At 43.1% G+C, this 16,705-nt stretch overlaps 1 protein-coding gene across 1 annotated transcript; it reads left to right on the top strand.

The window, feature by feature from the left end:
* The first annotated feature begins 1,250 nt into the window (after positions 1 to 1,250).
* mcm2 (minichromosome maintenance complex component 2) lies at positions 1,251 to 14,044 on the top strand. Its single transcript, XM_006631081.3, has 16 exons — positions 1,251 to 1,326; positions 2,329 to 2,516; positions 3,304 to 3,473; positions 4,475 to 4,741; positions 5,277 to 5,496; positions 5,926 to 6,133; positions 6,741 to 6,875; positions 7,336 to 7,527; positions 7,914 to 8,007; positions 8,464 to 8,714; positions 9,752 to 9,878; positions 10,219 to 10,331; positions 10,512 to 10,754; positions 11,469 to 11,651; positions 12,263 to 12,418; positions 13,084 to 14,044. The coding sequence occupies exons 1-16, from the start codon at positions 1,321 to 1,323 to the stop codon at positions 13,192 to 13,194; spliced, it is 2,664 nt and encodes an 887-aa protein (XP_006631144.1). The 5' UTR covers positions 1,251 to 1,320; the 3' UTR covers positions 13,195 to 14,044.
* Positions 14,045 to 16,705: the final 2,661 nt, after the last annotated feature.

The following is a 16,705-nucleotide window of genomic DNA, read 5'->3' as shown; positions in this document are numbered from 1 at the left end:
TGCATATATACATTTTACAGTGAGTCTTTTCTTGTCAGATAAAAATAGAAATATTTGTGTTTTATGTTTTATACTGTAGAGCTGTGCAGACAATTTAAATTGAAAGAAATCCATTAACCCATTACTCTAACCACTTTATGCAATACAGGGTCATGATTCTACTCCAGCAAGCAATAGGTGCCAGAAAAGATACACCCTGGATGGAACACTAGTCCATCTCAGGGGCATACACAGGCACAAACACACACACACTCGCACCAGGACCGATTTTCTGAGGAGCCAATTAACTTACCAGTATGTCCTTGGACTGTGAGAGGAATAAAAAAAATACATGATACAACAAAAGTGTAATATGGAAGGTGACAATGCTGGAATATGCTGTATTAAATCAAAACAGGTTCAAGCACAACTACATAAATACGCTACATCTGAAAAATCTGTATGGTACAGGCATCCCACGGAACTGATTGTTTCACCCAGTAATGAGTATTGTTCACATCACTTCAGCCTGGGAACTTCATATTGAAACAGGGATCTGCATTCATATGAAGTCATGTCAAATATCTTCTGCTACGGGGAGATAAGACTACAATAACCTACTGTTGCTCTGGAAATGGACATGAAGTAAAGTGATTGGAGGGTGATATGTGATATAAAACGTGTGTTCTACAAACAGTTATGACATCCCTACAAAACTGAATGACTCCATTTAGAATACTTTGTCAACCATGCCATAAGAACATCTCAGTTTTGTAAAACGTACGAAGAAAGGTAAGTGGAGGTGAATGTAAAGTCCATCTCTCTGTGAAGATAATAATTAATAATTATATTAATAAATAATTAATAAATAATAATTTTGAACTGAGTAATAAAACTCCTAAACCTACTAAACAATGTTAGGCTACACTAATGTAGTCCGGTGTTCTTACGCTAATCAGAGTATGCGAAACCAACCCCCAGATCTTGCCTTTAAAGAATATAAGTGTTTTTCAGTACAAAAAGGACGCACTCCTATCAAAAGTACGGTATTGGAAAACACGTGTCTTAACTAACAGCAGCGCAACGAATCTGCTAAAGTAAAGCTACTTGCTAAGCACCTCCCCCATTTCCTGGGCTGGACTAAAAGTGGCCGGACATGGGTTCAATATCCGTGACTAATGAATATTTATAAGTCATGGACCAATCGGAAAATGCGTTCGTAGTTCTAAATTAAATATTCATACGTTTTCGCGCGCTTTGCTGTCACATGGCCATTTCGCGCGAAAAAGAGAGAAACAGCAAGTTTCCTTGCAGGAGAGAGAAAGTACCAGGAGCTACAGAATGGCCGTAAGTAGAGAATGGAATTATTTTTGTTTTACCGATAGTGAATCGCACTTTTTTTAAAAAAATTATCGTGTATATTTGAAGTGGAGAAGATTTACAATCTATTTTTTTCGTTCGGTTTAGTTAGGAATTTGAGCTTTGTTATTAGGCTTTGAAATCATTTTCATGTCCTAAACCTTAAGCTTGAGTTATTTTGCACTCGAAAAGCAGTCGTTTGGGTTAACGCTTGCTTTATAGGTTTTGTAAGAATCATTCTTTGTTAAATACTGTTAGGATAGGAGGTGAACCGGAACGTTATATACGGTGTATATATATGTGGTGTCTGGATTCAGAGTTAAAAATCACTTTTAAAATATTTACGGTTGTGTTTATGAGTTTTTTAAGAAACGTTGCTATATTTTTAATTTTAAAGCAAGTGTAGTCTAACGCGGCTTTTGGATTTTAGTGGGAAGTGAGGTGAAAAGGTTTTCATTGTGTCATTCTGAGGTTTACGTTCTAAAGTAAGGAAGGATGTTTTAAAAGTGGCGTTCCCATTATTTTAATGATGTAATTTAGAACATCATCCTCAAAATGTAACTGTGGTTAGTAGAACTACAGAAGCATTCGAGACAGTGCGCTGCTCTTTGTGTGGTAGAAACTCCCTGAGCACACTTGTTCGACTGAGCCCTGCTCGCCGGTGACTGATGAAGATGTTGGAAAAACAAACTCCAGAAGCATTAGTGTTCAGAAGGCGATTTTAGTCCAATCTGCGTGCCTTCATTTCAACTTTTAATTCCTGGTGTCCTTGACGGCCCTCGGTAACGCAAACAACGCTGGGTTATGTAAAAAGGAGGAGCCAAATATCAAATTTCTACAGTGTCTAGTCCATTGCTTTTTTTTTTTTAGGGTTCTTTGTAGGAGTTCATATATTCATCATTACTTTTTGGTCCTGTAGTGTAAAAAAAAAACCCAACAACAACTAGATGCCAACCAACAGAATTTGAATTGAGCTCATCTCGTTCCCAGGATTCTTCCGAGTCCTACAACATTGCCACTAGTCCCAGCCAGGCATCCCGGCAGGGTGATCTGACGTCCAGCCCCGGCAGAGATCTGCCCCCCTTCGAGGATGAGTCCGAGGGCTTGCTGGGAGAGGACCCCCTCCCCGAGGAGGAGGAGGAGGATGGAGAAGAGCTGATCGGGGATGGGATGGAACGGTGAGTTCTGCGCTGACTGCTTTGCCGCGATCATTGTGCACAACAAATGCATCTCGCTTTGGCATGTAGCATTTCAGCAGGTAATTACAGCGCGGTGCATTCTTTCGCGTTATCTTTTGGAGTATGGCATAAAATATTGAAATCACCACAGAGGTGAAGTTAAATTGCCTATCGGGCAGTACTTTCCTGTAGGAGTTTAAGACCAAATGTAATGGCGTTGGAAAGATCCTGTCGGAGTTATAAAGTACTGTTATTTTTGTGTTTGGTGTATGTTATTCGACAGCTAATAATTCAATTATGTGGAGTAGAACAGTGAGTTCAGTTAATTTAAAACTAGTTGCGTTATAGGATGGACAGTGATCTAGCAAGCTGCAGGATATATAATAAGCCTAATGCATTGAAAAGCTTAAAAAGGTATTGCAGGGTGTAGTATTGTGAATCATGGCAAACAGAATTATAGTGTGCTTATGTTTTTGCTAATGATGTATCACTGCATTAGTGACGGCACATGTGGGGAATCTTTGTTGGAAGAAAACTGCAATTTTAGCTGTGGGTATTAAAAGATCCTACAGGTTAATACTGTTCAGCATTCTATAGCTTTTAGAGCAATGCCTTGTTTTACCAGGAATTAGAGGACTACAGCAACCAAAACCTTTCTTAATTATTCTGTGCATATTTGTGGTCAATAAAAGGGATTGCAGGAATTTGTGTTTTTTTTTAGAGACTTTGATCACTTTTTTGATGCTTCCAAAAGCAACGTTTTAGTTCATTAAGCGTCTGTCTGCAGGGACTACCGGGCTATTCCAGAGCTGGACCGCTACGAGGAGGAGGGGCTGGACGATGAGGAGGATCTGTCGGAGCTCTCGCCCGGCGCCCGAGCCGCAGCCGAGGAAGCCATGAGGAGACGGGACCAGGAGAGAGGACTGGGGGGGCGTCTAAGAAGGGGGCTGCTGTATGGTAAGTCAGCAGTGATCCTGTAGCCCAGTGAGTGAGAAAGTCCCAACTAAATCTTCCGGTGCCCAGAGCACATTCAGTAACAGGTCTTGTCTGAGAATGACATGAGTTCATTTAATCACATTATAGACCAGTGTCATAGGGCGGAGCGGTGGCTCTATGGCTAAGGATCTGTGCCTGTGACTGGAAGGTTGCCGGTTCAAATCCCGCAGCCGGCAGAGAAATCCTACTCCGTTGGGCCCCTGAGCAAGACCCTTAACCCCAACTGTTCCAAGGTTGCCGTATAAATGGCTGACCCTGCGCTCTGACCCCAAGCTTCTCTCCCTGTCTGTCTCATGGAGAGCAAGCTGGGGTATGCGCAAAGACAAATTCCTAATGCAAGAAATTGAATAGGGCTAATAAAGCGACATTATCATTATCTTTAACAAGTAGAGGTGTCCAGAAAGGGGAGTGGATTTTCTGAGTATTATATCGCTATTATACATGACAAGAAAAGGTACTGTTGTGTACCGTTAACATAGTGTCTCAGAACTAAAAGAGGAAAAGCTCACAGTGTAGAACTGTTATTTCCATCCTAATTGAAATTGATTTCTGGTCAGAAAAGTTTTATGCCTTTTAATTCCGTTCCTATGGAGGGTCCATTCTCTTTCTCCTCATGAGGAAGGGCTTAAGATTATTCTTTAGAATTCCTGAAGATCACATTGACCCCTTTTCTGCAACAGCCCTGTATATTTGGGGGAGGATCACCTGGAAGGAAATGAGACTAACGTTTGCACTTTGCCCATTGTGAAGACTAACTGAGGCTGTCTCTAGTTTTGAGAAGGTGCAGGATATTCCTGGTTATTCTGCATTTTCTATTGCTGAAGCAAAACAAATGAGGCTTGGAGTACGCAGCGCCTTGCGAGGCGCCTGCAGCGTGTTAAACCGCTGTGCTTGCTTCCCGTTGTGCTTCCGGTTGTGTAGCGAGCGTTGTACCGCGCGTGACTTGGCCCCATGCTCCACAGATAGCGAGGATGAGGACGAAGAGCGGCCAGCCCGCAAGCGGCGGCTGGCGGAGCGCGCGGCGGAAGGCGCCGCGTCCGACGAGGACGACGAGATCATCGAGAGCATCGAGAATCTGGAGGACATGAAGGGCCACACGGTGCGGGAGTGGGTGTCCATGGCCGCCCCACGCCTGGAGATCTACCACCGCTTCAAGAACTTCCTGAGGACCCACGTGGACAAGAACGGCCACAACGTCTTCAAGGAGAAGATCAGCGACATGTGCAAAGGTACCTAGCTTCAGGTGTCTGAGCTGATGTTAATTCCTGTTGGCAGTTGATGTTGGCTCATCAGACCTTTTTACCAAGTCGATCATTTGAATTGGTAGGACTCATCCCATGAATAGGATTCGTATCGTCAAATAATTTTTTTTTAGAGTCTTATATTCCCAGTTCGGCACAAGTTTTCCATAACTTGTCTAGAGCTCTTTCTGAAGGGACATTCTCTCCTGAATTAGTTATGCAGTTAATGTGAAGTTACAATATTAATTGACTTGGGGAATTTCCCCTTGCATTGGAAAATTAAGCTTTGTTAATGTTTCAAGAGACTTTGGTGCCTTTCTCACTTTTATTTTTAAAGAAGTACGGACTAAATCTGCAGTATGGTTACCCTGGCCAGTAGCGCAGCAGTTTTGGTGATGGTTTAAACTTTAGGACAGTTGTATTTCCAGTTGTAGTGGCTGCTGTGAGGGGAAGGTCATGGTTCAGGGACGGTATTCTTGTGAGCACCTCTTGCCTGGCTTACCCTCGCCTCTTCCTCCTCCAGAGAACAGAGAGAGCCTGCTGGTGAACTACGAGGACCTGGCTGCTCGGGAGCACGTGCTGGCCTACTTCCTGCCGGAGGCGCCCACCGAGATGCTGAAGATCTTTGACGAGGCGGCCAAGGAGGTGGTGCTGGCCATGTACCCCAAATACGACCGCATCGCTCGCGAAATCCACGTGCGCATCTGCAACCTGCCGCTGGTGGAAGACCTGCGCTCCCTGAGGTAACCGACACTAGCTAATGGCAGCCTTGCTTTGTTTGCTTAGAGAGTTTGGAAGAACATTTTTGGCCAATGTGCTTCGATTAGTTAAAACTCAATTGAAATTCTGTATTTTATTCTGTTCATAAATTATGCTCAGGTAAAACACTGTACCAACCAGTACATGTTATTTAACATTATTTTAATATATAACTTGGGCATTGTGTATTTTTAAAGGCAGCTAAAATGAGATGAGTCTTCTGTATAGATCTCCAGGAAGGGTAATTGGTTGCAGGACTAATTAAGGCTCTTAGCTCCCAAGGGGGATATTGGTATATCTTGGGATCACAATTTAGTTGGAAGCCATATTAAGTTGCCTTGTAACCCTGCCCACAGCCACTTCCCCTGTCCATGGCTGTTGATGAGTTAATTCAATCTCTTCTTTTCTTCTAGGCAGCTGCATTTGAACCAGCTGATCTGCACCAGTGGGGTGGTGACCAGCTGCACAGGGGTCCTGCCTCAGCTCAGTATGGTCAAGTACAACTGTAACAAGTGTAACTTCATCCTGGGGCCCTTCTTCCAGTCCCAAAACCAGGAGGTGAAGCCAGGCTCCTGCCCTGAGTGTCAGTCACTCGGCCCTTTCGAGATCAATATGGAAGAGGTAAGAGACCGTTCTGCCCTGTCCTGTTCGGCCATGTTTTGGCGTTATCATTCCGGTTGACGTTTCTCCAAGCCCAGTTTTAAGAATTAAGAATAATTGTGGAATGCCGAAAGAGTCAATTTAACATCCTATAGCTGATGACCCATTAGTTAGGGTTCAGCGCTTCAGTCATGCTTTGAGAATAATGGCTACTGTTTTTGAATCGGTAAAGAGAAACGGAAGCAAAAATATGATTTGGAAAAAACGTTGTATGTGCCGCATCCTTATTTGATTAAAAACTGAAGTATGTTCAAGGCATATGCACATGGTTAAACATTTAATGATGCCTATCTGAAATAAGGTGCCTGTGAAAAGATGTAACATTAGTTGGTGTAATCATATTATTACAATAATTACAAGAGAATAATGTTTTGTTCTCCTGTTGTTGCATGCTTGATCCAAGAGCCTTGAGGAATTTTACGACACGATTGATTAGCTTGTTACTTTAAAGGAATAAATGGAGCCTGTTTTATATAGTGATTAGTGTGTCATAAAATAGAATGACCATTGAACACACGACTGACTGCGCTGTAACTCACAGGGGATAATCAGATGCTTTTTCTCATAGACTGTCTACCAGAACTATCAGCGCATCACTATCCAGGAGAGCCCTGGCAAGGTGGCCGCAGGGAGACTTCCCCGGTCCAAAGATGCCATCCTCTTGGCAGACTTGGTGGATAGCTGCAAACCTGGGGATGAAATTGTAAGTACAGGGCCATATGGGGATGATGCTTCTGTTCCTGCCTCTGGGAACGAACCGATTTATTTCTCCATGGAACACTCAACCCAGGGTTGATGGAGGAAGTTTCTGTGTACAGTTCTCGTGAGGTGTATTTTTTGAAAGAGGTTTTCTGAATGAGATTGAAATTTTCGTATTCAATTCAGGTGAATAGTTACATTTTTGGAGTTCGTGGTGCTTTAAATGACCAATTTAAAGCTTTGCCATTGTTTGTACATTGTCTATGTGGGAAGATCCACCCAACTATAATCAAAATGAAATATGTAGTAAATTTGTAACTGTGTATATGTTAAAAAGCGTACCCATCACTTTAATTGTTTTCTTTTACACCTTTAACAAACAATGCTAGCAGTCGTACATCTATTTTGAAATGACTTTGAGTTTGCTCAGATGATCACTGTGGGCGGTTTTGTGTTGCCTGTAGGAGCTGACTGGCATTTATAACAACAACTATGACGGCTCCCTCAACACAGCCAATGGCTTCCCCGTCTTTGCCACGGTTATCATGGCCAATCACATCGCCAAGAAGGACGACAAGGTGGCTGTGGGGGAGCTGACCGATGAGGATGTGAAGGCCATCATTGCGCTGTCGAAAGACGAGCGCACCGGAGAGCGGGTGAGCTCATTGAATTATCGTTATCGCCGGCTAGGAAGCATGATCATGAGCAACGCTTTCTCTTTCCTGCGTCAGGCTTTTGGCGAGTGTTTGTGTGTGGATTAGGCCCACTTTGTGGTCTGCCTGTTTGAAAATGAGCTCGGTGGGCCAATGAACTTGGTGTTCAATGGAAAATGCAAAAAATGAGATTTTGGTCACTGGCCTCAATGATGAAAGTAGCCTTTCCATCTCTAGAATCTGTTCCCTGCCTTCGGCTGTTCATTGCAGAATGTGAACTTGATGCACTTTAAAAAAAATATTCCACTTGATTGCTTGACAGTAGTCTGTGTAAGTACGTGGTTGGAATATTTTTAAGCAAAGATTGATTTTTCTTTCTATTCAATTAGATATTTGCCAGTATTGGTCCTTCCATTTACGGGCACGAGGACATCAAGAGAGGAATTGCTTTAGCTCTGTTTGGAGGAGAACCAAAAAACCCTGGTAAGTAGATCGATAGTGGGGAAATACTGCTCAGGCTTGGACATAAACAACTCGGAATGGCAAAAAATATGGACTTCTTCTGAGAACATTGTATAAGGTTGCAGCCTTGGAACGTGGAACCAAAAAAGAGGTTGTTCAAGTCTGCAGCCCCACTTGAAATTAAGGGTATCTTTAGGAGTTCCTTGCGTTATTTCTCTTTAATTTGTTTTTTAAGGAAGGCTTGGGTTTTTTTGACGGCAGGTACGCCAATGTGTACTAGAGAAGCTTATTATGTAGGTTGTTTTTTTTTTTAAATGAAATTCATGGTTTTGACCAAACAAGGTCATGGTCAAAACTTTTTAGTTGGAAAAACTGAAAGCAGGCTTTGTGCTTTTGGTCTTGTGAGGGATTTAGAAATGTTCCACTTGAATGATGCTAAAGCCTGTGATCTTGAGCTGTTGGCGTCTTTGCTCTCAGGTGGCAAGCACAAGGTGAGAGGGGACATTAATGTGCTGCTCTGTGGAGATCCTGGTACGGCCAAGTCCCAGTTCCTGAAGTATGTGGAGAAGGTGGCCAGCCGGGCGGTTTTCACCACTGGACAGGGGGCCTCAGCGGTGGGTCTCACGGCCTACGTCCAGAGGCACCCCGTGAGCCGCGAGTGGACCCTGGAGGCGGGCGCCCTGGTGCTGGCCGACCGTGGGGTCTGCCTGATCGATGAGTTCGATAAGGTGTGTGAGGCCGAACGTGTGGGAGGACATACTACTAACCACGGGGCAGCCTATGGAACAACGATCTTTCAGTTTGTCCTTTCAAGGGGATTTTATTAATTAGGGGGAACAGGAATGGTGGTGGTAGTAGTAGTAATAATTTCTTACACTTAGATAATGCTTTTCTGGACACTCCTCACAAAGCGCTTTACAGGTAATGGGGACTCCCCTTCAACACCACCAGTGTGCAGCCCCACCTGGATGATGCGATGGCAGCCAATGTGCAGCAGTACGCTCACCACACAGCAACTATAAGTGGGGAGGAGAGCTTATTAGGAGGCTGTGATTGATAAAGGCCAATGAGAAATTTGTCTGGATGCCAGGGCCACACCCCTACTCTTTTCGGGAAACACCCTGGGATTTTTAATGACCACAGAGAATCAGGACCTTGGTTTTACATATCATGTGAGGGATGGCGCCTTTTTACAGTATAGCATCTCCATCACTTTACTGGGGCATCAGGGACCCACACAGACTGCAGTTTGAGCGCCCCCTGCTGGCCCCACTAACACCTCTTCCAGTAGCAACCTTAGTTTTTCCCAGGGGGTCTCCCATCCACCTGGTCAGCCTTACCTCTGCTTAGCTTCAGTGGGCTGCCAGCTGTGAGCTGCAGGGTGATACGGCTGCTGGTAGATATTCGTGGAGGCAGACCCAAGTTATTGGGTTATCAGATATTGATCATGACATAGTGTTGATGTCACAAGCAGTCCTTTCTTAAATGGCGTCGGCTTGAATTCTCGCACTACATCACTTTCATAACATTGCTATAGGATCTTCAAAGTCTGTGTAATTGTATACTGTATTTCCTACAACCCTTTGTGATTCACCTTTTATAAAGGCAATAACAAATGTAATATCCCTTTTCCCTGTCTTTCGAATAATCGGTTTGACCCGCAGCTCGTTTTACGCAATGTGTGCTGTGTTCATGATGTGTAAGAGTCTGCCCTCTTAAGTGTTCTGAGACGGCTTAGGTGGTTGTGTTCCTGCCTGTATTGTAGATGAACGACCAGGACCGAACCAGTATCCACGAGGCTATGGAACAGCAGAGTATTTCCATCTCCAAGGCTGGGATTGTCACCTCCCTTCAGGCTCGTTGCACTATCATCGCTGCTTCCAACCCCATTGGTAAAGATGCCTCTGTTATAGACACTAATATTAGAGGTCTTATAGAATCACTTCTCATCTCTTGGAGACTGGCCTGTTTGCTGGTTGCTTCTGAGCATGCACATAAAACAAAGCTTTTGGCTTTCTAGAGAGCTGTTCAGATTTAATTATCCCTGCATGGTGTACATGATGTGAACATTTGATTAGAAGAGGGTCTATGGGCAAACAGTTTTAACCTTTTTACAGGTTTTTTAGCCTGGGTGATTTTCAGAAAGGTTACACTGTACACTCTACTACAAAATGTACAATATAATACAAATGCAATTTCTTTAACTGCCATTTTCCTCTGTGGACATTACAGGTGGTCGATACGATCCTTCGCTCACCTTTTCGGAGAATGTGGATCTGACTGAGCCCATAGTGTCACGATTTGACGTTTTGTGCGTGGTCAGAGATACTGTGGATCCTGTGCAGGTTAGTTTCTGTTGGTGAAACCCTTTGACTTGCATGCAGCTCCACTTTGTTGCTTTAAAAGAAAGCTGATTTCAGGCATCATGTGTCTTTATAGTAAGTTGAACTTGTAATGCATGGTATTGACATCTAAAAAGTGGAAGAGAATAGTAAAAATGGATATTCCATCTCTTTATCTGGCAGGATGAGATGCTTGCCCGCTTTGTGGTGAGCAGCCACATCAAGCATCACCCTGGCAACAAGGAAGTGGCAAGTGGGAGCTTGGAGGAGGTGGTCCTACCCAACACCTATGGCGTGGAGCCCATCCCTCAGGAGCTGCTGAAGAAATACATCATCTATGCCAAGGAGAGAGTGCACCCCAAGCTCAACCAGATGGACCAGGACAAAGTGGCAAAAATGTACAGCGATCTGCGCAAGGAGTCCATGGTAAGCCAGCTTTGACATTACTTATTAGACCTTCTGGAGAGCAACGGTTTATCCTTTCTTCCTGTCGTGTTGTGGGAAATTCTTCAGGGCAGGTCTTGTGCACTTTCAGTATTTCAACTCGATACACACAGCAACATAGCGCTAAGACTGCCCTGCAGGACAGCCAAACCGCTTGGCAAAAGAGCTTCCCAGCTCTTTTTGAGAGTACAGCTTCATGTGGTACATGACAGGTTTGTTTAACACATCAGTCCTGTTCTTTGAAATGAATTCTTTATGCTCTTAACTTTGTAGGAGGGATTTAGTTTCTGCAGCTGTGAATACAAACCAGCTTTTGTCTTGTTTTAACATACTTTTTGATGCACGCACTACATGCGTTTGGTTAGCTTACTGCTGCCGTTAATACCTTCCACAATGTCATAAAGCCATAATATTGTAACCTTAAATGTGTGCAAGATAGACATCTCCTACTTTGTTGCTTTGGTAACATCTTTGTGAACGTGAGGCTCCTTGCAGCCAGGACAAGTAAAAAAGTGGCAGAATTTTTCATGTCCTTTTTACACCCCTTAATTGTAACTGACACCCCTCATACATCTGTAGCTGAACTGCACAGCCTGCGCACCCAGTCCTATTTAGTCACGCTCCGAGTATGGCCGAGTTTCGCGGTGTTCTTCCGCCGAGCCCTAATCGACGGGCGCGCTGCGCGCTGTCTCGCAGGCCACGGGCAGCATCCCGATCACGGTGCGCCACATCGAGTCCATGATCCGCATGGCCGAGGCCCACGCGCGCATGCACCTGAGGGACTACGTGGTGGAGGACGACGTCAACATGGCCATTCGGGTGATGCTGGAGAGCTTCATCGACACGCAGAAGTTCAGCGTCATGAGGAGCATGAGGAAGGTGGGCGCTCCGTGAAGCTGGTCTCTCCTTACTGTTCTGTCTCTTTGCAGCTTTAATTCGTCTGGTCCCGCGGCGCTTTCCTGTGTTTCTGGATAGGCCCGCGCTCATGGCGGTCCGGTTATCTTTCCGACTCGGGAGCAATAGCTATGCTTGGATTTTAGGATCGTTTTCAGAATTCAGCTGGTTAGAATAAATTAAAGAAACAAAGCAAGTTAATTTTCTAGAAAACTAGAGTCATGCACGTTCTGCACACCACTTTAAATGAGCCTGCAGAGTCAGTTGGTACTGAAGGCTAGAAGCCAATGGGTTTCTGTTAAAAGTATTTTCCTCGGGTAAGTTCCTTCATTTGTTACATGAAGCCCTGCTGAGTTGAATGAACATTTCCCTTTATGAAACTGACAAACTCATGTTGGGTTTGGGCTTTGGGTTTTTGCACTAGTAAATTTACAGAAGAATCTGGGATTTAAGAAATAAATACCACTAGGTGGCACTGGAGTGCCTGGAAAGTTAAATTTGAGCTCTTCGTGGTGTGTGCCCTTTTAAGATTTCTGTTTGCCTAACGAGTGGATGGCAGCAAACCTCTGGAGTAAACCTGCCCTTCTCTCCTTCAGACATTTGCCCGTTATCTGGCCTTCAGGCGAGACAACAATGAGCTACTGCTCTTTATCCTGAAGCAGCTGGTAGCTGAGCAGGTGACGTACCAACGAAACCGTTATGGAGCACAGCAGGATACCATTGAAATACCAGAGAAGGACCTGGCTGATAAGGTATGGAGGAGGGCACTGCTGGGATAAAGTAACTTTCAGTGGGACAACAGGAAGGAGTCGGGGAGAGGTGCTTGATATGGTTGAGGTCCGAGTAATGCATCTTCTGAAGACTAGGGCTTCTTACCCTTTCAGTATCTTTGGAGAATTTTACAATACTTCCCCACATTTCTTCATATTTAGCACTTTAATTGCTATATCAATCCTGCTAGTTGCAACAGAATGGTCACACATTGAATAGCACTGACTTGGCACTCATGGTTTTAAACTATTGACAGCTAGGTGAGAACAAAGTACGTCCCTTGAAATTGGCCATCCTGCTTTATTTTCCACAACCCTTCTGGACAGTCAAGAAAAAAAGGAAACCCACTTAATAGTAGTTAAATCCTCTTCTTGTTCTAACAGCGGCAGACTCTAGTAGAAATTATACTGGTAAAAGGTAGAATAATTTTGGATCTAGCAGACATGCATCTGTAGATGCCCTCATCATAAGGTAATGCACTACATAGCGTCCTGCAAGTGGTGTTGATTTTAAGTGCTTACAATTAAGTGTTCTTAAACTTCTGACAGCATTATCGCAGGAGCTTCTGTAAAGCCTATTTTAAGATTAATCTTGTTTTATCCTGATAGGAGAGGTTTATCTTAGTAACCATTCTCCCCTCTTTCAGGCCCGTCAGATCAACATCCACAATCTGTCTGCGTTCTATGACAGTGACCTCTTCAAAATGAACAAATTCTCCCATGACGTGAAGAAAAAGCTTATTGTTCAGCAGTTCTGATTCCCCCAACTGTGGCTCAGAGCGCTTTCTCATGGACCTACCTAACATGGGGCACGCGTTTTGCTCTCACTTGCTGACATTGTCTGAAGACTGTGGTGTCTCATGAAATTTTCAGTGTCCCTGAAATGGAAACTTTGTACTGGGCCTCACAAGACGAGGTTGGGAACTTATCTCCTGTAATGTGCCACAATCCTTTCAGTTATCATCTACCTTCCAAATTTGACATGTGTATTAAAATCTTACGTGAAAAGAACTGTACACGTAAGGTTTTATACCAAATTTGTATGTCTGCTATTTTTAATATCTGATTGAAAAAGTACAGCAGTGTCCATTTATTCAGCATTTTGATCTTTGTATGTCCCAAAATGTTCAATTTCAGCTGTTTGTTGTATCTCGTAGAGCGAAGGTTATCCGAGTTAAAGATGGACTGTACGACTTACTGTTAAATGTCTTACAGTACCTTTCCCCTGCCGTTTTGAAAACGCGTGGTCTTTTATTCTGCTCCAATAGTATTTTGCATTTTGAAATCCAAATACTGGCATTGCTCTTATACCCTAATCCAGTAATTAGGGCCCAGATCTGCTGTGATGTTTTTGTTAACCCTATTCTTTTCATACTATATTTTAGTATTGAGTCACCTGCAGGTTTTCCTTGGTGATGTGTAATATGCTTTGGTACAAGCCAGTTAACTCTTTATCTGTATTTTTCACAGATTGTTTTTGTATGTAATGCAGAATGTTTTTGCATTGATTAAGTTAACTGGGAACAAATCTGATGTGAGATAAAATGTGTATACTAAGAGCTGTTTTTCTTACCTGTAATGTTGCTAGAATAAAGTTAAAATTGTGAACAGCTCTCTTGAGTGTGGATGAAAGCAGGGACACCTGTTTGAGCATGGTAAATTATTTTAGTAGTCATTATATATTTTGCAGATTAATAAGACCTGCTTTGTTGGATAGAGGGGCCTTCCATAAACAGAAAGTAGGCATAAAGAAGTGATATAATCATGCTGGTCCTAGGGGTTCCTGGATAGTGATGCAAGAGGAAAGCAATTCTCTACATTATAGGGCTCAATCTACACAGTTTATGCACGTAGAATATCTTTTCACCAATTCTGAAATTATTGAAAAGGACTTGGCTCTCCAGGTCAAATTAAATCAGTCTCCCTTACAGCTTCCACTCCTCGGTTCATTAAGGAGAACTTCCATTTTTGAACCTGCTATGTTTTAATCTGTGTTGAAACTCTTCTTGGAACATGTATAAGGTCATGAAAAGTATGGGCTGACTGGGAAGAAGCTGCTGTTCCTATAGCTTTTACAACTCGATTGCAAAATCTTAATTAGGTAATTGATTTAAAGTTTGATATTAAAGTTATTGATTAGTTTTAGCCACATGAGCTCATAAATCTCCCCAAGACTCCCTTAACTAAGGAACAAAGCTTAGTGTTTTTGTTTCAGTCTTGGCCTGTTTTGATTAATGGCAGCTTCCTCCATTATAGCACAGTCAATGAGGGGCTTAGTTTATGGGTCTGAGCCTAGTTCTTCTGTGCTCCAGTGAAAAACAGCTGCTTCCAGCTCACTGCCAGGCAGCATCTAGCTAGGGTTGGCCACCCCTTGTCTAGAGGGTCCTAATGCCCTGAGGTGTTCTTTTCTTAACATGTCTCTGCCATTCTACTCTTTGACCTCCCACAGCCCTGAATAGGTCATTAAAGACGGAAATATTTTGATTAACATATTTTAGCTGAGCTTGCCTGCTTGCTTGGAAGAAAAACCCACTTCCGAGTTGATTAAGTACTTGTTGTAAGGACTGTTGTGCCTGAAAGTTGCTGGATTAAAGCACAACCAAAAAAAAAAAGCGGAGGAAAGTTAAATTGGTCCAATTGAGATGATAATGAGCTAATTGATATCATTAGCAGCTCAGCTGCAAGGCAAATCTGCAGACCCAGTTCTGGAATGAGCCAAGAATGGGATTTCCCTGTAGCCTATAAAATGGGTTAAATAAGGGTAGAGGAAGCCTATTATAAAACATTGCATACAGCTGCATACAGCTGCATACAGCTGCATACAGCTCTGTATACAGAGGAATTACTCTGACCCTGGGGTTTATTTTTCAGGATCTTGAATGTCTATCAAATTATTTGGAAGCCATCACTGTGTGGACTGAGGACCATTCCTATAATCGTAAACGTCATATTAAATCTCAGCATTTAGGATCTTTTAGCTGTTGAGGTCAGTTGAATGGGACCCTGAATAAATAAGACATCAAGCTGATAATGAGATCACATGTGGAACATCATCAGGGCATGGCAAAAGACTTGTTCAGCTTTATAGCTGGTACATCTGACATACCTCTTACCTCCCCCCTTTGGAAAGTGAACAAAAATACAATAAATAGTATTTATGATAGTCACTAAGAAGTGTCTACAGCAGTCATTTCAGTTTCGTGATGAAGAAGTTTACGTCAACTCCAGTCTTGGAAGGACCTTCATGTTTTATAGGTCTGGGGAAAAGTTTAGGAATCACAGCAATTCATACCAGCTCGATGAGTAATCGATTTGAAATAGTCACAAAGCTCTCGGGTGGTATGAGATACAGAAAAGCCATAGGTCAAGAGTGATCTACAGTATTAATTTATGTTGGAATTGGCAGTTGGACCATCTTTGAAAGTCTTTGATAACCAATGAAACAGTACATAAATTCCTTTAATGTACTGCCTCGACAATCCTGATAACTTCATTGTGCATATCTGATGCAGATCACAAGGAATTAAAGGGTGGTTGTTATCACAGGAGTCCTCCATGCTTGGATACTAATGCGAGTAGCTTTAAGGAAACAGCTTGCGTACCATTAAAATAAAATGAAACTGCCCTTCTTTTTTGACATCCAGCAGAAGTCTTGTATTGACAGGATATTTAAGTGGCTTTGATCATTACCTTCACTCAGGCCACAGGCATCACTTCGTCGTCTATGTAATTTAAATCACTTATCTTCCACAGTGAACTTGGCCCTCTTCTGCGATTCCGAAACGAAATACTGTTGTCTTCTGTACAGCTGTTATTGGAAATCTTGCAATGCTTCACTGGGCAGGATGTGATCCCCCCCCCCCCATAGACGTGTGTGAAAGATTGCTGCCTTTAAGTACTGCTGGAACAGAATTAAAGCTGTGCAGCTTTCTCCTAGCCTTGTGAAAGCCCTGCTCTGTCTGTGCTGTGTTGAGAGGCAGAGAATGCTGACACACCTCTTTGGAAGCTGCTGCAGGTAGGGTTGCATGCCAATGGCCAGGCAGTCCCAATTCACCCTGGAGTAGCAGGAGGCAGCTTCTTGGTGCATCAGCAAAAAATGGCAGCCCTGTTGTATTATGGATTTAGAAAGATCTGATTTAAATAATTGAATTGGCTCAGCATGCAACCCCCCAAAAGTTTAAATAATGAAGAATCTACAGCTAATGCCTAATAGCATCACCAATTGTCAACCATTCTGGAAAGAGATTTTGGAGCTTTTTGTGGCCTGAC

This window comes from Lepisosteus oculatus, chromosome 4 (genome assembly GCF_040954835.1).
Source record: "Lepisosteus oculatus isolate fLepOcu1 chromosome 4, fLepOcu1.hap2, whole genome shotgun sequence".
Taxonomy (NCBI): Eukaryota; Metazoa; Chordata; class Actinopteri; order Semionotiformes; family Lepisosteidae; genus Lepisosteus; species Lepisosteus oculatus.
Note: the sequence above shows the minus strand (reverse complement) of the source record. Positions and strands in the feature narration are given on the sequence as shown.

Coding starts and splice junctions, on each gene's coding strand:
- mcm2 (XM_006631081.3), top strand. Junction 7,528..7,913: donor ACGAGCGCACCGGAGAGCGG/GTGAGCTCATTG, acceptor CTATTCAATTAG/ATATTTGCCAGTATTGGTCC. Junction 11,652..12,262: donor TCATGAGGAGCATGAGGAAG/GTGGGCGCTCCG, acceptor TCTCTCCTTCAG/ACATTTGCCCGTTATCTGGC.